General features: G+C 45.1%; 1 protein-coding gene across 3 annotated transcripts in view; it reads left to right on the top strand.

Annotated features, from left to right (window-relative positions):
• The window catches only part of LOC8036586 (semaphorin-1A), a 205503-nt gene that overhangs the window by 166531 nt on the left and 11236 nt on the right, over positions 1-27736 (top strand). Inside the window, exons 16-19 of one of the 3 annotated variants that reach the window (XM_029992799.3) lie at positions 42-116; positions 6209-6273; positions 8804-8995; positions 11992-12096. In XM_029992799.3, the coding sequence (XP_029848659.2) occupies positions 42-116; positions 6209-6273; positions 8804-8995; positions 11992-12096 (437 nt within the window). The remainder of the gene's footprint in view (positions 1-41; positions 117-6208; positions 6274-8803; positions 8996-11991; positions 12097-27736) is intronic. The other 2 variants (XM_029992800.3, XM_029992801.3) reach the window with 2 other exon arrangements.

Below are 27736 nucleotides of genomic sequence, written 5' to 3'. Positions count from 1 at the left end.
GATTGATTGATTGAGTTGTTGATTTGATTCTTCGTTTGCAGGGATTGTGTGGCCCTCCAGGATCCATACTGTGCGTGGGACACGGACAACAACGCCTGCGTCAACCCACGGCTCAAGTGGGTGCATTTGACGCGACCCTCCCGGGACAGATTCAGTCGCCGACCGATTTTCCGCGTGCCGATAATTCGGACTTGTTTAATATTTCGAACGTAAAGAAGGAGGCGTGACCAACCCGATAGAAATAGTGCATATTCACGACGGATGTTGCAGACAACTTGAAGTCCGAAGGTTAAATTTTTTGGACACAATCGTTTTTGCGAGCGATGAGCGGGAAACACTACTGAGAAGCTGCCATTTGAGATTCTATGTTGGTTGCACATGGATTGGCTTGGTTTGGCAGCACTACTTGAGTACTGCTAGCTCCTACCGTTAGGTGACGCTATGCTACGGCTTTTTTTTTCCCCAGCTAGTCTTCATTATCATCATCCTTATCCTTTTGGTTTGTTCATTCGTCATTCTGCAGTCATGGACTTGCGCCTCTTGTCTCGGTGAATCGTGTTCTTGGTCGACGCTGGCTTGGGCGTCATGGCACCATCTGTTCTTCCGCTGCCACAAAGTGTCGCTAAGAAGCGTGGAAAGTACTCAGCCATAACGCTAAAAAAGAAGGCAGCAGTTCTCTAGCCAAATAAAGTGGCCGAACACAGGCGAAGGCTTCACCTGAAGCAAGGTACTATTAATGGCTTTCCTAAGCCCACTTAGATGTAATACAGTTGAACCTCTCTATAACGAGCACTGATATAGCGTATTGTCAGATATAGCAAACTAATCGCAATGTTTGGTTCGTCTTGCCTTATTTGCTGGGAGTTCTAGTTATATTACGAAACCGAAACTGTGAGATTTGACACGCTATTGGTCATAGCGCAGCAATTCCTGCTTTTCTTGGTCACAAAATACTATGAAAGTTAAAAATACAAAAAGCAATTTTGAAACGGAAAATTCCATAAGTATAGATCACACGATGTGCAGAAATGTGCATTTCAGGAGGTAGCGCTACCTATGAACCGAGCAAATAATGGCTGGGGGGCCGATGCTGTCCTCTGTGCAAGGCATCGAGAACCGGTGCCGACTAAAGCCAACCGGCAACCATGCCACTCGTAGCGGAGCTGCAAACGGTGACAAAGTGGATAGTCTTGTCTCTCGGGAGACAAATGTGAAGGCTTCGAGGGCGGTGGACAGCGGTCAAAAGAAAAAAGACATCACTGCGGACTTTGAGCTTGCACCAAGCACGATATCTACTATCCTGAGTGCAAGGAAGAAGATTAAAGAGCTGTGCAACAATTTCAGGGCTTTGCTTAAATTATTGTGGAAGTTGATGCCTGACACTTCTGAAGTGAACTACGAAAAACAGATTTTGCCTGGATACCTTAGTTTTTATTTTTAAAAAAATGAAAAAGATCAAGGTTCTTGCCGCCTCTCAACTCGTACGTCGTCTTCCGGCTCACGTGCGCAGTGACGTCACTTGAGTAGGCGCGGGGTTCTGGAAAAGTTTTCTCTTTAGAGCCATCAGTGAGCAGCGAGAACGCCTCCACTCGCAACCGCGTGACGACGTGCTGGCGGGCGCAGCGCGAACACTGTGGTGAAAGGAGGAAAGTCTCATCCAGCTCCGGCCATACCCGTCCGGCTCTCTCAAGGAGGTTAGGCTGTCTCCCCCCCCCCGGCTTCTGGCGGCTGTCCACGGTAGCAGATGGAGCCGATAGTTTTGGGGACCTAGGATAGATGGCGCCGCTAAAACTCCGTATAATAAAAGTTTTGTCGATGATACTAGGTTTTTGACGCATTTATGTATATGTTGGAACGACAAGATTTATAGAAAAGTTACCTTTTATCGAGCAGGTATTCGCACAACTTGCTATCTTTCTACAAGATTCCCCAGTGACGTCACGCCGCGTGTTTCTCATGGCCACCGCTCGCAAGTGCAGGTCGGGGAATATTCTAAGTTTTGCCTCGCTATTACGCGGCGGAATCGCAACATTTCGATGAAAGGAGGTGTGTTTTCTGTCATTTGTGACAAGGTGAACAATATCAAAAGCAGAAGATGCCAGTTCTTTCAACGTTAAAATCGTTGCACAGCTCCTTTAAAGACTGCTACGCAAACAACTCCGTCAAAATTGACGGAAAGAATCTTAGACCTTGCGTCAACCCGGACGTGGAAGAGGCTCTCTTCTCATGGTTTAAGGGCGTAAGGGCACCAAATCTGTCAGCTTCTTCAAACGAATCTGTCAGCTTCTTCAAACGAAAGCAATAAGTCTGGCCTGTCTGTTAGGGTATGATGATTTCAGTGCAAGCGGGCGGTTGGCTCCAGTGCGGTGGCTCCGGGTGAAGAGGCACCAGCCCAAAATCATGTCTTCAAATAAATGAAATAATAGATCCAGCTAACGTCGTTTCTCATGTTGCAAATTGATATGCTCATGTTCTAATCTATTTTTTAAATCCTGCTTATTGGCAGGTAAGGATCTCGTGTTCCGCGATAGCTCATTTTTATATCTTAGCACAGTGGTTCTCAGTCATAGATGTTTCGCAGACCTCCAGTGGATCAGCGGAGATAATGGAGGACCTTGTTACTGGTGAAGGGAGGGTAAAGGTATGGGTTAAATATAATAACTATTTAAGAAATGAATATAACTAAGGGCTAGTGTGAGTAGACTTCTCTTATTGGCATACCGTAAAATCCCGTAAGGACACCCACCCAAAATGAAGAGAGAAATGTTGAAAAACCTGGGGTGGGCTATCTTTAGGGATGCCACAGAAAAACGTTATAAAAAATTCATCGTAAGCGCCAGGGCACCGCTACAAACCACCTGACGCGGGAACTGATACCGCAGATTGCGGACACGGCAAATTCGCATCTCACAATGTGATAAACACGCGGAAATTCGCTACAAGCTCCTTTGTCACGGGCAAGAGGCTGACGCAGCAGATTCACATTTCACGGTGCGAAAGACTCGCAGAAACTTGCTGAGAACTCTCATCTCACGGGAACGGATACCGCAGATCGCGGACGCAGCAGATTCAAGTTTCATGGTGCAATAATGGCGCGGAAACCCGCTACAATCTTGCCTGTCACGGAAACCGATATCGCACGCGCAGATCGCGGACAAAAACATGGGATTACGCTACAAACTCGCATGTCACGGAAATAAATACGGTAGACTCTCATTAATTCAAATTCCAGGAAGTCACAGATTCTAGTTTGAATTACCAGAAGTTTGAATTATCAGAAATTCATCTAAAGATGATATTAGACAACATTATGATTTGTTACATGGATAGCTACACATACAAAGCAGATTTTTGCCAGTTTCCTCTACATAGGCCTAATTATAAGCAAGTACAGGCATAACACATTGGTGAAAGAACTGTGACGTTGAGTTTATTTATCCGGCAAAAAAGTTGTCGATTCTGGACTGTTTAGTCAGTGCATGAGATCTCAAAACAAAATTTTCAATACCAGCCAACGCAAGTATCTCTTTACGGGACTCTTCCTTTGCAGACAGAAACTTCCGGAGCTGAGCGATGTGCTCAAAGGCCTCTGCGACTGTGACAGTTGGTAGTGGGTCATCGCTTTCTTCATCATCATCTTCACTCTCACTGCTGCACTGTGCTGGCATTACTTCCTTATGTCCTCTAATGAGTCATCACGACAAACACACACATTGTCGTCAAGGCTAGCATATTCCGCCAGCTCGGCGTTCACATTATGTGCTTCAAGGCCAGAAAGCATGATGCCAGTGAGCTGGTCCTCATCCTCAATGTCGTTTTGGTCATCATTGCTAGTCTTGAAGCACATAATGTGAATGCCGTTTTCTGCTAATGTGTGCCCGCTTTAGCCCCGTTGAGTGCGCTTCTTTCCGAGCAACGGTGCACTGCGGAGAAGCAACACTCGCGAAAACAAGCTCCGCGGGTATTGCTTCTCTGCGGTGCACCGGTGCTCGGAAAGAAGCGCACTCAACGGGGCCGCGAAAACAGAAAAGTATGAATTAAGCGAAAACGCCGTTCGAATTAAGCGGCCTATAAATACTTTAAAAACATAGTGGGACAACCAAAATTTTCAGATCTGTTTGAATTAACCGGAAGTACGAAATATCAGAGTTTGAATTATAGCGAGCCTACTGTACAGGAGATCGCGGATGCAACAGAATCACATTTCATGATGCAATATACACGCGGAAACAACTCGCACGTGTTACTTTACAGTTCAAAATCTATAGCACGCGTGCAGATCGCGGACAAAAGCACGGGAATCTGCTACGAACTCGGGAACTATGAACTCTGGAACGGATATTGCAAATCGCGAACGCAGCAGATTCGCATTTCACGATGCAATATACACGCGGGAACAACTCGAGTGTTACGCGAGCCGATATCGTGTGCAGATCGCAGACAGAAACGCGGGAACCCGCTATGAACTCACTTCTCGGACACACCGGTACCGCCGACTGCGCCATTCATGCGCGATTCCCGTCGGACATCGCTTGACGTTCAACGGGAATCGGGGGGTGGGCGATGTTTCAGAATTTTTGTGTTACAGATATTTAGCCAGAAAAACGGGATGGGCGATCTCTCGGGGGAGGGCGCCCTTACGGGATGTTACGGTTTACACGAGAACATTCACACGTAAATTAAAACGTTTCTTCTCAATCTCAGAAAAGACAACTTTTATTGCCGGGCTTAACTGACGAGGCTGAGCTTCGCAGACCCTCAGAATGCTCTCCCGGACCCCAAAGGGTCCGGAGACCCCCATTTGAGAACCCCTGTCTTACTGCTGTGCACACTCTTGCACGGGCTCGATTGCGGGGACGTTCGCATAAATTTTTGTGTGTACTTTTATAATGAATATTGCATATAGTGAACAAATTTCTGCTTTCGGTGCTAGCTCGTTATAGCGAGGTTCAACTGAAAAGCAAGTTTTTTAATCTGCTGATTTTTCGGATGGTATGTTTTTTATGGTCCCTGCAAAGATTGAAAAATTGATTGGCGAATGTATTTATAAGACGAAAAATCTGTCCGTTTTATAGTACCATATTTTCTGGTTCATAAGTTTCACCTTCTACAATTAGTCGTTATCACTAAAATGTTGGTGTGTACAAGTCGCACTTTGTGGGGTTGGTGAAGTTGCTGCAACCGTGGACCTACCGCCACGCTTCAGGCAGTCTTTGGGTTGCTGGAAGAGCAGGCCTTCGGCGAGTGCTTTGTCGTTCCTCCTTTGCCGTACTTGCACAATGTAGTGTCCATACTTTAAAAAAAAAGACACATATAAGCCACATCATTGTTAAGACACAGTGATGGAAATTTGAGGAATACACCGCCACCTGTAGACCAGAAAATATGGTATTGCCGAAAGAACCCATCAAACTAGAGTCTATCCAAGATGCCCCCCTCCCGCAGACATTTAAAAAAGGCTCGAGGTACACCTAAGCACTTCTTAGGTGTTGTGAATGCGAAAGCACGCACGCCGCTCTTCGTCCCTTTTCTTAATCTGTGGCATACAACGCGCTGACCTTGGGCGTGAAACGGTGGAGCCGCTGCCTCGCGGACGCGCAGCGCCATCGGGTGAGCGATCGTTCAAACTGTCGTGTGCCTTGCGGCGCAAGGAAGAAACAGACAGCAACATAGTTTTTAGCAGAACGAACTCCTTGGTTTATTCCATGCGCCGTATGTATTGCCACGCGCTGTACAACCGATGAGAGGCGAGCGAGCACGGGCATGTGCACAGGTCGGTTAGTATGACAAATCGGTGATAACACACCAGTGTGATAACACAGTCAGGATGACACCACACAAACTGCCGCACAGCGGCCGATGGGAGCCTCGTCAACGCGCGCCAGCCAATGGGACTGAAGTGTAAAAGGCGCCGTTGGCTAGATTGCGCACGGTTTCATTAAGGTGTTGTCTGGCGCGGTTTCAAAGCTGATGACGTCGGCTCGCTCCATTGGATAGTTAATGCTTTCGCATTAAAATTTAATATACGCAATACGGGGAAGGGGGAGGAAACTTTCACTCGCCCCCCACCCCCTTACCCCTTATTGTCCACCCCCATCTCCCGAATAGTTTGTGGACGCCTCTGGTAAACCTGCGCATTTTGATCGCTGCAAAATATTGATTGACAATAGGCAAATTGCTAATCCTTTTTTTGTGTCTCTGTCTCCAGGATAAGGAAGAAAGACAGCTTTGTGCAGAACATTGAAGAGGGCTGGGATCACCGCTGTGGCCAAGGTGAGACATTTCTGGGGGCTTTTTAGCTTGCACCACCCTTGCAGTCACTGCCTCTGATGTGACCTATGTTTATTCTTGACTCACTTTGACGAGTGAAAACGGTTTAAAAGGGGGGAACACCATCATATGAGATGCATGCAGCGAAGGCTGCCTTCCTTCGTCGAGGGAACCTCACCAGCTGGGTGAAGGCTGCAACAAAGTGCCAGGAAGGCAGTAACAGTATAGCAATGCTGTGCCAGTTATAGTTACCAATTTTTTCGCCATAGAACGGGTGCTAAGCCTGTTATATTATTATATTGACTCGACAATATGTCGGTTTTCTTATGCTCGCATACTTTCCTGCGTCGCAAACGGAGAGCCAATCATTTTGAGTTAGAGGAGGAGCCCAATGATTGATGAGGCATCAATCACTCTGGGGCTTGGAAACTGTATCTGCTTTGAGACACTGCTAGCTAACATTGTGCAATGTGTCTCGATGCCAATCGCGCTTCTGAATTCAATTGTCGTCTCTGTCTCGTCCCAACGATTGACCTTGTACACTCTGTTCATGATGAGGTCAACCTATTTTCAAGCACATAAGGTAGCCGTAGGTAGGGTAGTCTTAGGTGAAGATGAAGGTTACCTTTTTCTGTGTTTTGAGTTCTAATGGAAACTAGTTTATATCCGTATGGGGTTGTGTTAATTCCTATTATTTTTTGTTTAAATTACTGCCTAGTTGCTGACGCGCTTGTTCATCTGAAGGTTTCGTAACGGACCGCTTTGGCGGTCCAGTTAGATTCTTAGTTACGTAGAAGCCACCCCACCAGCAATGCTCTGTGCGACATTGGTCTTCTGAACTGGCCTTGTATTCCTGTGCTGGCCCCGCAGGGTTTCTGTCGGTGTGTCCTTCTCACCCACGTGGCATGGCCGTTTCCTGCTGCTTCCCCATATGTGTGTGTGTATTAATGTTTGTCTAAAGCAAGCTTGTTTTAGCGGAACATGGTCTCGATGTGCATGACACCTTTCCAACATACCTGTATACCCGCTTGCCTCCCGGGAGCACATGCTGTGTTCCCCTTTGTCAATGTTGTACTCTTCCCCAAAACTCATACCTGCAGTTTCCAATCAGTTCCCTATGAATTGTCTACTGTTCCTAAGAGCGCCGTTGGATTTTGTTTCTTTGTCTGTCTGTTTGTTTTTCTTCCACATTCATTCTTTATTGTGAGGGAAGATTGTGTGCACTTCAGTAGGATATTGCCAACATATTGTGGAGATGTCGCTCGTAACTTTATCTGATTTTCAGCTTGCTTTTGTTTTTCTCAGAGGCATGGAAGGGAGACATGTTTTCATTCGTGTAGGAGTTGCTTTCCCAATACCCTAAAACAGTGGTTCTCAAATGGGGGTCCGCAGTCCCTTTGGGGTTTGCGAAAGCATTTTAGGGGTCTGCGAAGCCCTGCCTCATGAGTCATGCCCGGCAAGGAAAGTTGTATATTTTTCAGATTGAAAAGAAACGTTCCAATATTTGGCTGAGTTTCCTCATGTCTATTTCAATGAGAGAAGTCTAATTCACACTAGCCCTTAGTTATATCCATTTATTAAATCATCATCATAAATGACCTATACCTCTCCCTTCCCCTCACTACAAACGGGGTCCTCCATCATCTTTGCCGATCCACAAGGGGTTCGCGAAATATGAATGGTTGAGAACCACCGCCCTAAAAAAACTCGTTGGACCTTAATGCCTGTGAAAATTTATAGCTTCTTTGATGGGTCTAAGGAACTTAAATTTAATTAGGGAATGCATGAAGCTTGCTCTATATACTTTGGTTTGGGGGTTGTGAGGAACTTCTACAAGCTGTCCTTTAGATTTTGGGGAAATTGCAATAGATGCTTCAGACAATGCCAGAAACTTTCTTTAGGTCATTTTAGTAATGTAGGAAGCTAGTCTATGCATTTAGGAGACCTTGAGGAGCTAATTCCTGTCCTTTAGGAACTCCACCCAACTTACCCTAGGTCCTCGAGGGAATCTAGGTAACTTGTCCTAGATACCTCATTGAATCTAAGGAATTCACCCTAGATCCCCCCCAGGAGATATAGGGAACTTACTCTAGGTCTCTTAAAGGTTCTAGGGAACTTACCTTAGGTCCCCTAGAGAATCTAGGGAATTTACTCTAGATATACGCTGAATCAAGGGATCTTCCTGTACTTCTTGTAGGGAACCTAGTGGTCGGATCAGCTAGGGATCCAGTTAACTTGCCTAACATCTTTCAGAAAATCTGGGTAACTTGTCCAACGTCATTTAGGGAACCCAGGGAACTTACCCAAAAAAGGTGTCCTTGACCATGGAATCTAGGAAGCTCGCCTTTGGGGAATTTATTCGAGATAACTCGGTGGAGATGGGGAACTATTCGCCGAGTCTCTTCTGAGGATGAAGGGAAGCAGTAACATCGGACAGTATTCAAATTTCCCTCCCCCATTTCCCCACCCGCACAAGACCCTCGCTTATGCATCCACGCACGCGTCGGGGGCGCAACGCGCGTTCCTCCCTCAGGGGTGTTGCAGGACTCCGGTGGCGTGACAGCGTCTCCCGCCGTGAGCGTTTGTCCTGCTTGCGAGTGCACCTGTCCTCCCTCCCACCCTTCTCCGCCACCCTCCTCGCCACTCCCGGCGTTGCCGACCGCAGACGAGGAGGAAGACTCGGCTGCCGAGGAGTTCAATGACCTCACTCGGGAAGAGCTCTTTGGTTAGTCTTCGGGGAGAAGATACCGTGCATGCCCCCCGGGCACCTCAGCACCGCTTGGCTCGTCAGAAATGCGCCTCTGGTTGCCTGCTGCACTTCTTTAGCCTCGAGGCTGGATCACGTACTTGCGCTTGCTTACGATGGAGTCCTCGCAATCTCTTACAATGAGACAGCATGCTGGCACCATCTGTGAGCTGGCCCTGGGACTGCATTTTACTAGAGCGAAGGTTTTGCAGCATCTGTGAGATCAAGTGTACATACTGTCTACGAGAAGCTGTCTCTTATGACATTGTTGAGAGTTTTGTGAGCCAATAAGGAAAGAGCGGTTGGGGAAAAGGTAAGAAATCACGTGTTCCACAGCTACCTAAAGGATGGCGGCAGTGTTATCTCTCATTGTAAGAGATCACAAAAGGTTTCTAACACACTCGGTCGCGACGGTTTAGACATCTGCATTTGGACTAAGACTGACAGCTATACTTTGCGTCGCCCGACAGTGGACTGCGGTGGACGGTGCGAGCCGTCTGATCCAGTCCAATGCCATGCGAGCACCGCACGACCTTCGGAAGGGGTGCAGCGAGGCGCGCGGTCGCTCGATACGTTCACAGTGCTGGATTAGCCGAAAGCACTCGTACCGTCTGCGGCGACTCGTTGTAAGGCGAAACGGAGTAGATGACGTGGACACGGTGCAGGATTTTCTCCATTGCCTCCCTTGTTGCGGACGTTGGGCTGGGGCTCGCATTCTCCCCGATTGAACGAGAGTTCCAGCCGAATGCCGAGGCTCCTATGTAGCAAAGCAAAGGGCTGCGTTACCCCAACGTCGTAGAATCGTGCAGTGTATCGCCGTGGAACGCGTCTGACGCAGCACGGCGCCATCGATGCAGATGTCTGAACCGGACTTTTAAACTGCACCGAATGGAAATGGGTATCGCTGCGGACGCTGGAGTTTGCCTGCTGGGTGTGCGGACGATAACGACAAAATTTTCGGGCTGAACAATGCGATAAAAAATACACTCGGTCAGCTTAAGCTGACCGGGTGTATTTTGCTCGTACGTGGAACCCGGCAGTGGGATCTCTCTGGCTTCGTGTTGTAGACATGAATATATACTAGTAGCAGACCCATAGCTAAAGGTACACATTCGGGCAGTTTTACAAATGTACACAAGAAGTCCAGCGGGGTGCGGAAGCTTTTTATAACCGGCCGAAAGCTGAGGCATGCACGAAATCTAACAAAGTGCGTAAACATATACGAGGTGTTTCAGCCAAAGTGTCTCCTTTGCTACGAAGGACATTGAGACATACTTCTATGAAAATTGAAGACCCAGTGCTCTTTCTGCACTGAGGGGATCTAATTGGTGTTAGGGCAGTTCGTCGTAACTCCTCGATTAGGTATACAAGTATGTTATGGCATAATAGCACAAATGCTCATCTGGATCTTTCCATAAGTCCAAGTCCAGAAAAACAATAATGATAAAGTGTGTGGCAGTATTTGATTTTTTGTGCGCGTTGTTTACTGCAAGCGTAGATGACGAGCTCAATCACACTAGTTGTTGCACTTGACACAAGGTCACGATAGGCCGCTGTCACGGAACCCCTTGCTAGTGAAACATGAGGGAGGTCAAGTCACGGATGGAAATAGAAAACAGCTGTCGTACCTTTCTGGGCTGTTATACTTCTTTGTGAGTATCTTGGATACTAAAAAGTACAGCTTCAAAACTTTTCACACTCTAAGGCTGACACTTTTTAAACTGCAATGTAAATAGTTTTTTTTTTTTTTTTTTTTGGGGGGGGGGGGGGGGGGGGACAATGGTGGTGGTGGTGCGAGTAAACACTAACCCAGTTTGGAATGCTGGGCGATGACATGGCGACGGTGGTTGGCTCTTCGGGGTTTCCTTCTCTTATCAAATTGCACTCTGTGTCACGCTTTTTGCTTTGTGTTGTAACCACTGGCGACGGCACAGAAGCGTCCTAATATGTCTCCTTCTGATTTTCTTCACTAACTTCTACTCGCCCTCTTAACGCGACGCAACATACCGGGCAAAGCGCCGCCACATGTAGGTAAGCCGGCTCGGTTTTCCGTTCCAGTGGAAGGGCATGGGTGCGCTCTAGTGTGCAGCATTGCAGCACTGGGTAAAGCAGTTCAGAGCCTGTAGCTATGCATCTGCTATGTTGGAATTATTAAAAGAGGTAATGAATACGATGCCACCTGCTCTTAAGAACATGTCTATTTCAGTTCCAACTTTAATGCACCACGTTGGCAAGGCTAGCGTAGTTTTCCTAGGACTCCAATGCTGTCAAAGCTACTTGCATGAGCACTTAGCTTTGCTTGGAGTCTCCTTTGCGTGAGAACGTGTGCAAATAATGTGCAAGACAAAGCCACTTGCTCTTGCAGCAGTGCAGGGCAGCAGCACCTTGGAAGTTACGCTATCTCCGACGACATAGCAGAAAAAATCCGATGCCAAGTGTAGAGATTTTTCAATGGTGAAGATTGCAGGAAACTCGTCTCTTTGGTGTAGGCCTGTCGAGCGTACAGGAAATTTAAATGTAGTCTCATTGGCAGCTGGTTGGCTCGAAAACTTTTGAGCCACATATTGAAATTCAAGTTTCAGACAAGCGACATCTTCTAATGACAAAAAGAAACACTCTAGGTTAGATGTTAGATTGGGTTAGTTTTGACTAGGTTAGTTTAGATTGGACTAGTTGAAGCTCGGCTAGGTAATTTAAGCTAGGGTTAAAAACTAGCCAATCCCTCATAAACTTGTCCATCCCATGTCTATCGCCACCTTTCAGATGTCTAAGCGATAGACGTGGGAAGTTCTCATTTCAAAGGCTTTTTATTGGAGAAGACTGCAGGCAGCAGCAGTTAGGCGGTTGCAGAACCAATAACTGTCAGTCACGGGGCACGTTGTTCCTCGCGAGAGAAGCCATGTGGCGGCGCTTGAGCCTCCCTTGTGCGCCACCCATCCTGACCTGTGCACCCTCCGCCCGGGTCGTCCGCCTAGGGCGCCCCACCGATCCGCTGAGGTCGCTCCAGTCCCCCAAAGGAGGCTCCGACGACGGGGCACTCAGCAATCAAGTCACCCGCCCAATGGGGACTGGGAACGAAGGTGAGCCTTGCCCCTCCCTCTCGCCCTCTTTCCTTCACCCTTTCCACCCTGCCTCACTTACCGTTTGGTTGTTGTTCACCACTCACCCGTCTGCTTCGCTCTCGGGGTGTCACTTGAGACGCACTCACCACTAACCCCTTCTGCGCGGGCATCGATGCAGGCTGCGTCATGCGAAGTCGAAACGGCGGAAGCGAGGGTAAAAGACTGGGGCAGTGTTGCAACTAGGGCAGTAGCTGAAGGGGCTGAAGGATTGCGGTTTTTCTCGTGCTTGAATTGTAAGAAATAATTGGATTACAGGAAAAGGCCACACATCAATTACGCTTTCACTAATCGACTCACTGACGCATAATCTCGATAAGGGATGTGGGGTTTATTCTCGTAAAGAGAGAAAAGTGCCGTTTCGGAACAATTGATGCCTCGTATAACTGTGTCAGAATTTTTTTTTCTTTTCTCAAAGTTGCTTGGAGAGTTTATTTGGCAATTCGGTGGTGGTGGCTTATATGTTTTGCATGATGTCTCGAGTTCTTTTTTTCTTGTTTTTTTCTCTGCTTGCTCATTAGTGTTACAGTTGACATAGCTGCCTTGGTATTATAACTGAGTTCAGGTAATATGTGCCTTGCTCTTAATTTGTGAAGTACAGAAAGCCAGACTGGCTGTAGCAAAGTCTGTATGTAACCAACACAACACATGAAGTAGTTTTAGGTGGTGGCATGTAAGTGTTTTCTTCTAGGCTGAAAGTAGATGGGAGAGGAAATTTATAAACAATTTTTTCTAAACAGATCTTTTTTACTCTCAAAAACCAGAATATGAGTCACTTGAGTGTCATCGTTTTATGCTGAGGATTGAGTCAAAAGTCAGAACTTGGCACAAATAAGAGGAAGCAAACTTTCAGTTTCTAAGTGAAAATTAAGTAAAATTGCATTGAAGCGTTATTTTCTTTTCGACAGTACTGCTTGTAAGTAATACATACCTACAAAAAACACCAGGACCATCCATACCAACGTCGACTCTATCCGAGAGTTGAGCCATCACTTTCGTTGCTTCCCCCAGCATTGCTGATAGTTCTTAAAAAAGAACTTCGAAACATCGAAATAATGCTGTCATCCCTTAATGAAATTATTGTCTCTTTTGCCCCAGTCTACCTTCGTAGTAAAGCAAAGAATAACAACCTCTCATTCTTACTTCATTGCTATCTTGTAACAGTGTCTCGGTCCATAATGATTGTGTTTCGAACAACATTTTGTTTAGGGGGGTGGGGTCTGCGAGGATGAATTCAACTGGTCCTTCTCTTTGACCGTTTTCTCCTTTGTGGTCTCTTGGATTGTTGGTGTTTGGCGGCTCTGAATCGTTTCTTTAACCAACCCCCGTGTCAACGTAACACCCGATGTGCATGCGACTGCTTTCTCCCCGTTTTCCTTCCCAAAGAGAGGGGCCAGGCGAACCGTCTTCCAGCTAGGTTTTCTGCTCATTGTTTTTTGTCTCTACGTGTCAAGGCTGGTCCACACACAATTGCGATTGCTGACGACTTGATATTTCCGTGTTTTTCAAAATATTTTCGTGCATCATTCTTTTTCTTTTTTTTTGGCTCGGAAAACAGACATTGTTGTGACCGACCATATTCGATACGTACTATGTTCATTTTATTTTGCAAATACCGCAAAACCTTCGCTGTTGCGAAATGCAGTGCCAGAGTCACCCCGTAGATGCGTAGATGTTGCCAGCATGCCAGTGTGTGTGCTCTCTACGTCGGAGATCACAAGATCTCAGTCGTAAACAATGTGTGCGAACCAGCCTTCACCATTCCCGAAGGGTTGGACATACTATCAGCACGGAACGAGACGCAAACGCCGGAATGCGTGGCCTTCGATACATGCCTCGCTCCCTGGAAGCCAATAAAACTGCTGAGTGGAGAGGGGGCTAGGAAGGCATTCGCTTTGCTCGGACAGGTCCACGCTCACACTCGTGGCTACCCCTTCTCCACCTTGCGGTTTTCTCAGTCTTCAGGTGGTGTAACATATGTATCAAAGGCCGCGCGTTCCGCTGTTTGCGTTTCATTCCGCGCCGTAGTATCTGTCATTGTTCGCGCAGAATTGGACACAGGTACCTGGGTACATTTGAGTATTCTCCACATCCAACTGCATTGCATCCAAAAGTGTCTTGTTCTCTTGCTTGGAGGCAGGCAAGATTTTGACTTAGTTTGAATAGTGCATTGTCTAAGTAGGGACTGCTTGAATGACCAGATTTGTGTACACTTTCGTTTACAAAAGAGCTGTGATCCAAAATGAATGTTTCATTTCATTTATTAAACCCTTATAGCGCCCGGTAGGGGCTTTACATAAGGGGGGGGGCAAAAACAACAATACAGATACAAGTCAACAAGAGTTAGGAATTTTTTCCTCCTTCCGCTCTTTTTTACATATTGTGAAGAGTGGCAATAGCGGAACAAAATCTAGTGGGCTCTTTTACTGTCACGATGTCGTCGGGAAGGGAATTCCAGTCTGATATAGATAACTGTAAGGGAGAAAATTTGAAAGTGTTCTAGGAGTGGCAAGCTGAAGTTTCTGTGAGTTGTCTGTGCGTGCCAAGACATGATGGGCAGCTGGGCAATGTTTTTCTTTCTTTGAGGGGGAATGATAGTACATGTGATTAAGGGCAGTTAGTCGTGTTGTTTTACGTCGGTCAGCAAGAATATTAGTTTGTTGTTTTAGTGTTGTTATACTTGTATGGGTATAATTGCGGAGAACGAAGCGGATGGCACGGTTTTGAATGGCTTCTAACTTGTCAATAAGATATGGCTGATGCGGGTTCCAGATGAGAGATGTGTATTCCAGCTTGGAACGAAGAAGAGATGTGTATGCAATCAGTTTTGTTTCCCGTGTTGCCAGGTGTAAGTGACGTCTTAAAAAGCCTAAAGTTTGATTAGCCTTTGCCGTGACGTGGTTAATATGAGGTTCCCACGAAAGGTTGGGCGTGAAATGAAGTCCAAGATATTTATATTTATGAACATTTTCTATGGGGACACTGAAAAGGGTGTAGTTAAATTGTGTTGATGCGCGTTTATTATTGAAGTTCAGATATTTTGTTTTGGAAACGTTAATTTGCAACTGCCACTCTTCACACCACGTCTCAAGACACGTCAGATCACTCTGCAAAAGCGTACAGTCATCCAGGCCCTCTATTTTCCGGTATAAAACACAGTCGTCGGCGTATAATCTTATCGTGGACTGAATACGAGTAGGCAGGTCGTTGACATATATCAAGAAAAGCAGTGGACCAAGCACTGAGGCACGCCCGATTTTACGTGTTGGGGTGACGAATCTTTACTTTCATAATGCATACATTGGGTTCGGTTAGAAAGGAAGCCTGCAATCCAGTTCGTTACAAACGGGTCTATTCTTAACGAGCGAAGTTTTAACATAAGGCGGTGATGAGGCACTTTGTCAAAGGATTTTTTGAAATCAATAAAAATGGCGTGCGTTTCTAAGCGGGAATGCAGGTTTTCATGAATATCATTGCTGAATTCGAAAAGTTGCGTTTCACAGGAGTGGGATTGCCAGAAACCGTGCTGGTTTACAAAAATAAAGTTGTTAATGCATAAGTGATTCATAACGTTAGAAAATACTATATGCTCCATGAGCTTACTAGAGACACTTGTTAATGATATTGGCCTGTAGTTACCAAATTTATTCTTTGTACCATTTTTGTGTATTGGAATTACCTGCGCGTGCTTCCAATTTTCGTGAATTTCGCCCGTGTCTAAGGATTGTTGAAAAATCAGGGAAAGGAGGGTTGAGCACTCGTGCTTGCATACTTTGAGAAGCTTCATTGAAATTTTATCTGGGCCGGGAGCGGAGTTTGAGTGCTGTTCGTCAATGAGTTTCAAAATGCCAGTTGCCGAAATGGTTAGTTGAGGCATCTCTTGATACATACTATAATCAGGGGAGTAATCCGGAAGAGGAAACAGGTCCTCTGAGAAGAGTTCACTAAAATATCGACTGAACCGCTCACAGGCCTCGAGAGGACTCAACTTGTTCTAGCGTCGTCGGAAAATGAAAAAGACTCCCTTCCTTGTTTCGGATTAACCACAGTCCAAAAGTTTTTGGGATTGGTCCTCATAATGTTACCAAGGTCTTCATTAAAATACTTCCTTTTTGCGTTTATTATTTCGAGCTTGGTTGTTAGATTACATTGGTCATATTTCTCCCATGCATCTTGGGATCTAGCTTGCTTGGCAGTCCTATAGAGACGATGCTTTACCTGCTTTTCAGCCTGCCTCCTTAGATACATCCGCCCAAGACAGATTCATCTAAGATACACATAAGTAAATCCATTCAAGGTATATTCAGATAAGATACATTTGTCTAACAGGCATTCATTTAACGCTACTGAGCACGGCATGAACGAGCAGTCACCTGCTTGTTACCGTGTTCATCCAGACTGTGTGTGCTGTGCAGTGTATATGTTAAAGGGCAACTCCGGCCAAAACTCAAAATGAATTAAATTACTGGTATCACTTTAGTGACACAAAATATGACCCCAGCCAAAATTTCACGTCCGTGGGACGCCGCATTCTCAACCAATGCCGATAATAAAAACGCGACCCGCCGCGAGCCGCTGCTCCTTAGCGGGCGGCCAGCGGGTTGCCGATCGCTAAAGCAACATTGGGCCGTGATGTCAACGTCGTCCTCTTTTTTTCCTCCGTTCCGGACGGGCGCACGGCGCAGCCGTCGCGCGCGCTTCTTTGTGCTGCTATCACCGCTACTTCGGCTTGTAATTGCGTGTTTAGCCGTTGCTTTTACCTGTAGCCCGTGTAGCTTCGGTATAGCTTTTTGTTTATTTGCTTGTGAGGACTCCTAGACCCGTTTTAGCGAGCAACTCGGTGCGCCCAAGACTGCGCAGCTGTTCCTCGAAAGATGCCGAGTACAACTTAAAGCGCTGTGGGCTGCTCAAACAAGCCGCTGCGCAACCCGGAGGTGCTTTTTCACAAGTTTCCAACGGATCGGAAATTGGAGAAGGTGTGGGTGAACGCTGTTCGACGAGTGGACTTTGGAAAGCCTTGGACTTCGACCCCCAGATCGAAGCTCTGCTCCGATCATATTTCGCCGGAGAGTTACGAACGAAACCTACAGGTGTTGGTTGCTTGTGGCTTGTCAGCGAAGGCGTCGAGGCTTAAAAAGGATGCCGTGCCGTCGCTCTTTGCCCATCGTACATGTACAGAAAAGGTAAACATGATAAAAGTATCCTGATCAATAAATAAAACAGTCATTGTCAAGTGCAGTGTTGAAGATTGAGCATTCACGCTCCATTGAATGTCTGTTGAATGGGGAATGGTGGGCATGTAGAGTACAACCACTAACTAGCTCCAAACACTGAAGTTTGTAATGAAAAGGAAAACAATGTTCTGCTTTGCGTCACTGCTTGTTTACTACGCAATCTCGTGCGTAGTATTCAGGCCCGTAACGACTACTAGCGAACAGTCGGCGCGTGAAGCTCATGCGATATAAACATTCGCCTACCAATCGTTCGAACCCGTTACGCAGCAGTATTAATTAACATTGCGCTTGTGAATACCACAAGGGACTTTAAAGAAATCGCGAAAGTTCGGATTTGCAAGTTAGGACTCCTAATTTGCCCGAGTTCGGCTGGAGGTAAATATAATATATAAAAATGCAAAAAAAAAAAAAAAAAATACACTTGCCTTAGTCAGAAGTTACGAAGGAAAACTTAAAATCCTATGTATTCTAATAAAAAAAATTGTTGTGGGTGGGGGTGGGAATGCGGAAGGGAAAGAAAGTGTTCTCACCTTACTAACGTTCTCTGTTTTCCTTTATCACCCACAAACACTTTTGCTAGCTTTGAGAAGAAAATGACTGCCCAAAGAACTTTTTTTTTTAGTGCGACAAGTTTTTTTTTTTTTTTTTTTTTTTGTACAAAGATTCACTACTTGGACGAACTTATGTGGTGAATTAGTGTCGTAGCTTACAAATTCGGCCTTTACGCGCCTGAGGAAAAAATAACAAAAAAAAAGACGTCTACAGCTTAACACACGTCTGTGCGGTTGTCGCGAAAAGCGCCGGAGAGCCTCAAAGCTTCGTATCTGGGACTGACCCGCCTGCCAGTGACTGTACGTCACTGGCAGCGCGGCGTAGAGCAACGCCGCTCCATCCACGGAGCCCCGATGACAATTTGCGACGAGTGCGGCGACGAGTGCGGGAGACCGCACGCACGCCGCTGACAGCTGCCGAGTACGGCACCGAACGAGTTCACTAGTTTTCCAGTTGCTAGCTTTTGGGTATACAAGCAACGAATACGGCACGGCATAGCGCACGCGCGGCGGCGGCCGCCGTGTACGCCACCGAACGAGTTGACGGGTTTTCCAGTCGCTAGCTTTTGGGTATACGCACTAACTCTTGCTACATATGCTGGATAACTACCACGTATACAGAATTTAAAAAAGAAATCAGCTTACCTTCTATCTTTAGACGGCTAGCGCAACAGAGGTAGGTGCCGCTTGGACTGCGTACTCGCTGAACGAGAACGATCTTGGCGTCACGTCCACATAACGGCTGATTTCCAGTGTTGCCGGAACCTCGAGCGGCTAGTTTCGGTTTCGTCGGCCACGCCCCAAACAAAACTTTGAGACGTCGATATCTTTAAAACTACGCACAATAACGAGAAAAAAATTACACCTTGCAATTCAGGGGCGCTAACTGCACTAAAAACAGCCATAATCCCAAAATCGAAAGTATGGACCGGAGTTGCCCTTTAAAGATGCATCCACCTAAGGTGGGTTCATCTAGTAAGATACTTATATCTAGGCATAGCCTCCTTTATACTGATAATGCCTGCCCAATGGTTGGCTTCCTCATGCTTCATCGTCGTTGCGCCTGCTTCACATATTTGCTACTAGAGGCGCCAAAACCCCACACAAAAATGCAGACGACTCTTCTTCACTGCCCGCTGCTAGTCAACACCACTGTGATGCCGTTTGTCAATTGAATACATTTGTAACCCATGCTACATAGCAGGCGCAGGGCACCGTCAGTATAGATTTTATATATAAAAGAAGTCTTATACCTTTATTTTAGCTTTCACGTCTTGGTTTTGTTTCTATGCTGAAATGTTACCAGACCTCTGGTGCTTGTCATAGCGACAACAGAAATAGTCAATGTCAATTAAAAAGGAGACAGACAGGCTGGCGGACTTTAACAACGTTGAAACAGCGATCACTTAGCGTTTTTATTGCTACTGGAGCAGAGCCGCAAAACATATGGCCCGCGGACTACACGTGGCAGTCAAGTGGTTTTTCTCAGGACCGCGAACGCGTCCCCGCTGACCGAAAACCTGTGCACCTGTCAGCAGCACTCTGACCGGGGATCTTGATATACATTTTCAATTTGTTTTTTTTAAGCGCACAGCCCCTAGATGTTTTTGACCGGTCTCTTGTGGTCCGCACTGTTTTTCACGTGTGCAGTTCAAAAGCTTTAAGGATTTCGTAGATAGTATCTTGTTGGTGAAGATCTTCCTGGGGTCATGCTTGTCAGTCACAAATGCCGAATAGTTTGTGAAAATTGGCCTGAAACACCTAGTACGATACGATACGATACAAACTTTATTTTTCACCACAAATACAAGTGGTGAATGGGAGGCCGAAGAAAAAGCTGCATAAATGCAGCTTGACGAGGCTCCGGGCCCCCCATTCAGCAGCTACGACGGAGTACATACAGTACACTGGTCAAAAAAGAAAAAAAATCAAATGAACAAATTGAATATTTGGCTGTTGGACAATTGCACAATATCTATGTTTTTAACAAAATATTCGTTCAGAATAGACGGTAAGGCATAACTTATTTTTTGTTTTCCATAGTTTGTTCTACATTTCGGAATTTGCCAGGGCTGGTGATTTCTCGATGAATAATAATCACTTTTTTCTTTTAAATCAGACAGTTGAAGAATTACATTTGAGCGTCCCAATGCCGCATATTTATACGCCATCGTTAAACGATAGTTATAGATTTGGTGAATATTAATAATCTTGTACGACTTGAACAGTGAATCCGTATGATGTATGTAGGGAACGTTACCTATTATTCTTAGCACTTTTTTTTGCAATAAGTGTATTATATGCAAGTTAGAGTAAGATGTGTTACCCCAGATGAGGGTGCAGTAACATAAATGAGAATAAAATAAGGAATTGTACAAAACTTTTTTTACGCTGGATGGAAGAACGTGCCTATGCTTGTTCATAATTCCTGCGACTTTGCCTAATTTAGAGCAGAGATGTTTTACGTGATTTGTCCAGAGCATGTCTTCGGAAAAAATGGCTCCGAGAGTTTTTATGCTATTCACAAATTCAATGTATGAAGACCCGAAATGAAGAGGAGTGTAAACTCGGTTACCTGAGCCGCGTGGGCGAAACATCATTGCTTTTGTTTTCGAAGTATTTATAGTCAAGCAATTGGACTGAGACCATACTTTTAACCTTGAAAGAAATGCGTTAGCTTTATTTATGAGGGCCTCTTCGGATATATCAGAAAAAAAATACTCGTGTCATCCGCATAGATTATTGAATCAATGTTCACAATATCATTAATATACAACAAAAAAAGAAGTGGTCCTAAAATACTTCCTTGGGGCACTCCAGCTGATATGGTTAATGGAACTGATTTCTCATTATTAATTTGCACAAACTGGGTACGGTATTCTAAATAAGATTTGATTAGAGCATGAGGAAGATCACGAATGCCGTAAGCATATAGTTTATCTAACAAAATGGAATGATTTATACAGTCAAATGCTTTACTGAAGTCTAAAAATATCCCAAGCGTCAAGGTTTTTTCTTCGAAATTCTTAAGTATTTCTTCTTTTTGAACCAATAACGCTGTTTCGGTTGACCTATTCTTTCTAAATCTAAATTGACAATCAGTAATTATAGAGTGCTTATCACAAAATTTAACAACACGAGAGTGAATTATTTTTTCTAGATTTTTTGAGAACACAGGAAGTATAGATATAGGACGGTAGTTCCCTAGTTCATTTTTGTTACCTGCTTTAAACAACGCTAAAACTTTTGCAGTTTGCATTTTTTGGGGAAAAGTGCCAGATGATATTGCGAGGTTGAATATGTATGTTAGACAGGGAGCAATAATATCTATCACATACTTGATAGGTTTAATTTGCAAGTCATCGGCATCACGACTGTGATTATTATTAAGAGACAAAATAGAAGAACAAACCTCAATTTCATCAGTAGGGTAGATAAATAGTGAATCCGAAATTGATGAAATGTGATCTGACGCTTTAGGATTGTAAAAGCTATTTGCTATATTCACGAAATAGCTGTTAAATGCATTTGCCAAATTCAAACCGCACAGAAGTTGCAGGAAATCTTTGTAATGGTTAACATCTTTCTCTACCTTTGCGCATTTTAGAGCGCCATGGTGTATAAGTTTATCCACCGCAGTATCACCAGCTGCATGCAAAGGCTTTTTCAGCATATTTCGTTTTTTCTGTAAAATCTCTACGGAAGTTCTTCAGCGCACACAACAGCCTCACTAGCTTCTCTGATGGATAGTATAGTCCTCCCCTGTCCTGGTGCCTAAGGTGGGAATTGCAAGGAGCCATAGAAGCCTGCTTAATGACCACTAGGAAGTGTAACTCGCAAGTCCGAGTTGCACATAGGCACGCAACAATAAAGTATTATGCGACTGAGAATGCAGTACAAGGAGTCGGGGCTAATTACAAGGTGCTGATGTGCCCACGATCAATAAATGGAATGAAATGACCGCGCGTGTACGTGTGGCGTCGCGGTGTGCGTGCCACGAGCCGCAGACAGCCTCGTACTATTAAGCTATGCCGGAAATTGCTAAGCGCTCTATCTGCCGGTCGAACGACAACCGAAACAAGTTACTTGTGTCACAAAAAAATTATGTGATCAAGTGACGTATTTGATCACGTAAGGCCACGTTACCGCGTAACTTAACATAGAAAACTTACGTTGTCACGTAGCTTAACGGAAAACAGAGCTTACGCTAGCTACAGTGAACTGTAGCAGCAGGCAGCGGACAAGCGTCGTCTGCATTTCTGTATGGGGTTTTGGCGCCCCACCAGCAAATCTGTGAAGTAAGCGCAACGACGACAAAGCAACCATTGGGCAGGCATTTTCAGTATAAAGGAGGCTATGATCTAGGGTAAATCCATTCAAGGTTTATTCAGCTAAGAAACATCTGCCTAACATGCATTCATTTAACGCTGCAGAGCATGACACAGCACGAACAAGCAGTCACCAGTCTGTTATCATGTTCATCCTGACCGTGCGTGCTGTGCAGTGTACCATATTTACTTGCATAATGAACACTTTTTTTTCCGAAAAATGTACCCATATTTTTGGGGGGGGGGGGGGGGGGGGGCGTTCATTACACAGGGTAAAAATTTTGCATTTACGCACTTTGTGCAAATGTCATTTTAGGTGCCAATATGACATGGCAGGGTACTGTGGCACGTCTCCACTGATGAAGGCGCGCCCATGGCTGGTCGTGGGCGTGCCACAGTAATCATGCTTTATAAATTGGAAACCTTTTTTAGGGTGCTTTTGGCGTGCCTTGCTGAAAAAAAAAGTGCGCTACGAAGCTCACTCAGCACAGAGAGCAATGCGACCGTTCTAGGCCTAACCACTCACTTGCTGTCCGAAAGCGGACCACAGACAACGGCATGTTTGTTGACATCAATGCATCCAATAGGCGAAGGCAGTTCCTCGACCCAAGCTTCTTCAAGTGTGCACGCCGCTCGGTTTCACAGTTGATCACTTCCACAGCTACGTACCTGCAGCTGCTTGCAGCCATTATGAGAGCGGCTTGGCTTGACTTGACTTGGCCTGACTTGAGAGCGGCTTGGCTTGACTTGACTTGGCCTGACCGGCAAAATAAAATTGACTTGGTGGCTAGCTAAATTGGATGCGATTCGAGACTTGAGGAGCCGAAAATTGGAAATGCGTTCATTACGCGAGGGAAAAAAATGTCCCAATATTGGTACCCATTTTGGAAAGTGTGTTCATTATGCGACAGAAAAAAAAAAAAAGTCCAAATATTGGTACTTGTTTTGGGGGGCGCGTTCATTATGCGAGTAAATACAGTATGTCTGTTTAAGATGCATCCAACTGAGGTGGATTTATCTAGTTGGATACATCCATCGAAAATGCATTCATTTAAGATACATACACCTAACATATAATCATCTAAGACATATTCATCTAAGATATGTCTAGCTGAGATACAAGGAGCCAGCATATTTGTCTTACAAAATTCCAAACGTACGTGCCTGAAAGCGGGTAGCACACGTTGTTTTGTAGAAAGTGTCTATTCTTATAGAGCTTGACTCACATAGCGAAATCTTACAAATAGAGAAAAAACAGTGGCCGTGCATTTCCTATGTCCTATACCGGCCTGCTTGTCGTCTGCACATTGGTTTGCAGGCTCGCTCCCAGGCAGTGTGCTGAACGCCATAAGACGCCATTTATAACGATTATCCTGCAATTAGCGAGATAAATGTGATAAATAATGAATAAAATATGAACGGTGCTGCAGTTTCATCTCGCACTTTGAAATAAGGAAACTTCTATTTAATAAAAATAGATTCAGAAACAGACTACCATAAAATCCCCTAAGGGCACCCTCCCCTGAAACATTGCCCATCCCGTTTTTCTGGATAAATATCCTTAACATAAAGATTCCGAAACGTTGCCCAACCCCCAATGCCTGTAAGACATAACATCAGCCGCACAATCTGGGGTGCGTGGCAAGCGGGTTTGCAGCGGGTTTTCACGTTTTTGTCCGCGATCTGCGCACGCGATGTTGGTTTCCGTGGCACGCAGGTTTAGCCAGTTTCCACATGCTTATCGCACCATGAGACACGAATCTGCTGCATCTGCAGTCTGCGGTATCCCTTACTGTGACATAGGAGTTTGTAGCGAATTCACGCATGTTTATCGTGTTCCCGTGTACACGCATGTGTACACGGGAACTGATACAACATTGTATCAGTTCACGTGGCTTGTAGCAGGTGCCCCTTGTGTTTACCATTAATTTTTCATAAATTTATATCGAAGGTCACCATTATCTCTTCATTTTGAATGGGCACCCTTACTAGATTTTATGTTAGTGTTTGTTTTGTTTTGTCAAGGTCTTCTGGTTGGAGCATATCCCCCGGCCCCGTGTAAGGGCTCACAAACAAATAACAGATGACAAAAAGAAACAAACATTTGTCTGCTTTAGAGTCTATCTTTATAGAACAAAAGAAGTTTGCTTATTTATAGGTGCTAAATAAAACTGCATCATTGTTCATATATTTCGTTAAAATAATTATATACCATGATTATCCTGCCTAGCATCTGACCGAGGCAACTCCTGTTTGCTGTTTTGGTGCCATTTAGCAGATGTAGCGCTAAGCTGTTGTGGGTTGCGAGGAATTTCTGATATTGGTTCAATTGGGGGGGGGCAAACAGCTTGTTTTTTTTTTTACATACTGTGTTGTCATATTTCACGTTTTTATTTCATTGCTTTGCTCTGGAATGCTGCACTGATCCTGACCCATGAATCTTGTTATACTGGCAGTTTTGGATGTGACTTCTATTACTGTTTATATTGATATAATGTTTTAATTATACTTGTATATGCAGAGTGTTTTTTTAACAATATTTTTTTGAAGAGCTGGACATTAATGCAGTCTGTGCAGGTGTGTTATATGGCCACGGGGACATGGTATTAGGGGCTAGTCCTCACGGTAAGTCAGACAGTTGAAGTGGGGCCATGAAACAAATTTTGGGCTGGGATAAATGAATTTAGATTGGGTTTTAATAATAGTAATCATGCAGTGGGCCAAAAGAAAGAAGGTAGAAAGTCAAAATCCTAATTTATGGTACGAAAATTTAAAAACATAGCGCACTATTTCGTACTTCCTTCCCTTAGAAGGCTGTCTGCCTTTTCACTGTGATACATCCGCAGTGCCCAAAGCCCATCACCTGGTCCCAATGCACGACACCCGGCCTCACTATATTCCCTTGACCCCAAAGCTGATAGTGCTACACGCTTGCCAGACCAATCAGCCACCTCCCTTTCATCACCTGTCCCCATTCTCTGCGCATGTGTATGAGCGAGGGAGCGTGATCACGTGGCAAAAGATAGAAGTGTGGCTGGCCCAAGGAGCACGTAGCTTCCACAGCACTGTCAGGTTAGGGCTGAACGGGGTGGGGAAAGCAACTCTTGTCCGAATTTTGAGTGTTGGGCTGATCTTCTAGGAGGAGAATGGCAATCTCCAGTACACAAACGAGGGTCCGAGCTAGAGGGGAGTTTCTTCTTTCCCTCTTCTTGAACGGTTTGGCACACTGCACGGTTTGTGAATTGACAGGAAGGCTAAGAAGAAAAAAAAGTTGAAAAATTGTTTCATGGCTTTTTTAACTAAAATTTGTTAATTAACTTTGTAGTTAGTGAAAATGAACACATATGGGTTCAATTAGAAACCTGCTGAGCGTCATTGAAAACCACTAGATTAGTAAATTCTAGAAAGGTTTAGATTGTGTGGAAAGCATGGTGATGCGCTTAATTTACCTATCGCACAACAGGCGCGATGCTGGAGGTGCAAAAACTTAGATGACAATGATTTCCGATGATGCTTGGCAAGCTTCCAATTGGAACCAGATGTTTATTTTCACTAATTAAAAAGATAAATGAACAAATTTTAGTTATCTCACGACGATGACCATAGCCATGTATGTTATGTATGTCCCCCAGGCACTATAATTCACCTGCACAGACAGCATTAATGAAGCATTCAGTGCTTCTAAAAAAAAAAAAATAATAATTGTAAAGTTTAAAAGGAACACTTTGTATATTAACATCATTGAGTATTGCCTACCAGAAATTGATGCAATATGCGAGTGGTGCTTGTGCTCAAAACAAAATCCTCAGATGTCCAGCTTGGCATGTTGGTGCAGTAAGTATTGGGTTGCTTGGATTTGTGCCGTTGTTCAAAGTGGCCATGGCACGGATGCATGTGGCAAACATAATCGAGTGATCTCATCAGGAGTGTAAGACCCTGGTTTGTCTTATCACAGTAGCCGTCATCCCATTATTTCGTTAATTTTTCTTGAGACTTTTCGCTCCAGACATTGCCGACATTGTCTGGAAGTTTAGACGTTGTGTGGCCAGCATGCTTGACAAGCAATCTCTATACAGGGTGTGTGCGCGACTTCCAGCTGCCATGACAGAGGGAGGGAAATGCTTCTGGTTCTTCTATGTTTACCTTGTGTTTGGGTGCATGCGCGATGACCCGAGTCGGTGGTTCACTAGTGAGCAATTCTGCTAGAGCTACGCTCTAGCAATATCCCAGTGTCGTGCTTTCAAGTTGCCGATGCGTACCGGCAGAAAGAAATGTCACAAGTGAAGGTATTTGAATTATCTCGAGACGAGAGACGCCACCGGCACCGCCGAGCCTGAGTGATTACAGTAGCCTGGGTGATCGCAGGTGCTAGCCTACTTCGATGTGCTGGTGCAATGCAAAAAATGCAAGAATGCGGTGCCGGCTCGACCGATCATCTCCGTACAATGATGGGCCATTAGGGCATGTACAAATGCAATGCGCACGGTGCTCTGGGAAAGAAACCTTGAATACCAAAGCAGGCAAACCAGAACACTAGAAAATAGTACATTACAAAAACTCGTGCTGTGCTAAAGGAAGCGTAATGAAAACTTTCGGAAGATGTCCACTACTGTCGCCGACTGATTTTTCGGACACCGATTTTTCGGACGCCGATTTTTCGGACGCCGATAATTCGGATTTGTTCAATATTTCGGACCTAAAGGAGGAACCATGACCTACCCGATATAAATGGTGTATATTTATAACAGATTTTTCGGAAAGCTTGAAGTCCAAAAGTTTGGTTTTTCTGACAAAATCGTCGCGAGCGATCAGTGGGAAACACCACAGAGAAGCGGCAATTTAGGATTCTATATGGGTTGCACGTGGATTGGCTTGGTTTGGGTGCGCTACCTGAGTACTGCTAAGACCTACCGCTAGGAAACAATGTACGGCTTTTTTTTTTTCCCTAGCTGTGCATCTTTATCATCGTTGTTACCATTTTGCCTTTGTTCATTCACCATTGCAGTCGTGGATTTGTGCCTATCATTTCAATCTCGTCTCTGTGAATCGTGTTTTCGGACTACGCTAGCTTGGACGTCATTGCCCCGTCTGTTCTTCCACCACAGCGATGTGTCCCTAAAAAGTGCAGTACTCGACTATAACGCTGGAGAAGAAGGCAGGGATTCTCAAGCGAATAGAAAGTTGCCGAATGCAAATGGAGGCATAACCTGAAACAAGGTGTGCAGGCGTAGCTTGAAGCAAGGCACTATATACGGCTTTTTTAAACCCGAAGATTAAAAAGCCCGCTAATAAGAGCAGGTTTTTTAATCTTCGGACTTTTCGGACTGCTCTGATTCAGACGTTTTTTCGGTCCCTGCAAAGTTAAAAAAATCGGTCGGCGATTGTAATTTCAAGACCCAGCTCGGCAACCCCTGTGAGGAAGCTTGGCACCTATCTTCGGCACCTGGGGGCCTGGGGGAAGTAGGTGCTTACCGCCGATGTCTCGCTG

Source organism: Ixodes scapularis, unplaced genomic scaffold (assembly GCF_016920785.2).
Source record: "Ixodes scapularis isolate PalLabHiFi unplaced genomic scaffold, ASM1692078v2 PGA_scaffold11__112_contigs__length_91849675, whole genome shotgun sequence".
Classification (NCBI taxonomy): Eukaryota; Metazoa; Arthropoda; class Arachnida; order Ixodida; family Ixodidae; genus Ixodes; species Ixodes scapularis.
The sequence above is the reverse complement of the archived record's forward strand: the minus strand, read 5'-3'. Positions and strand labels throughout refer to the sequence as shown.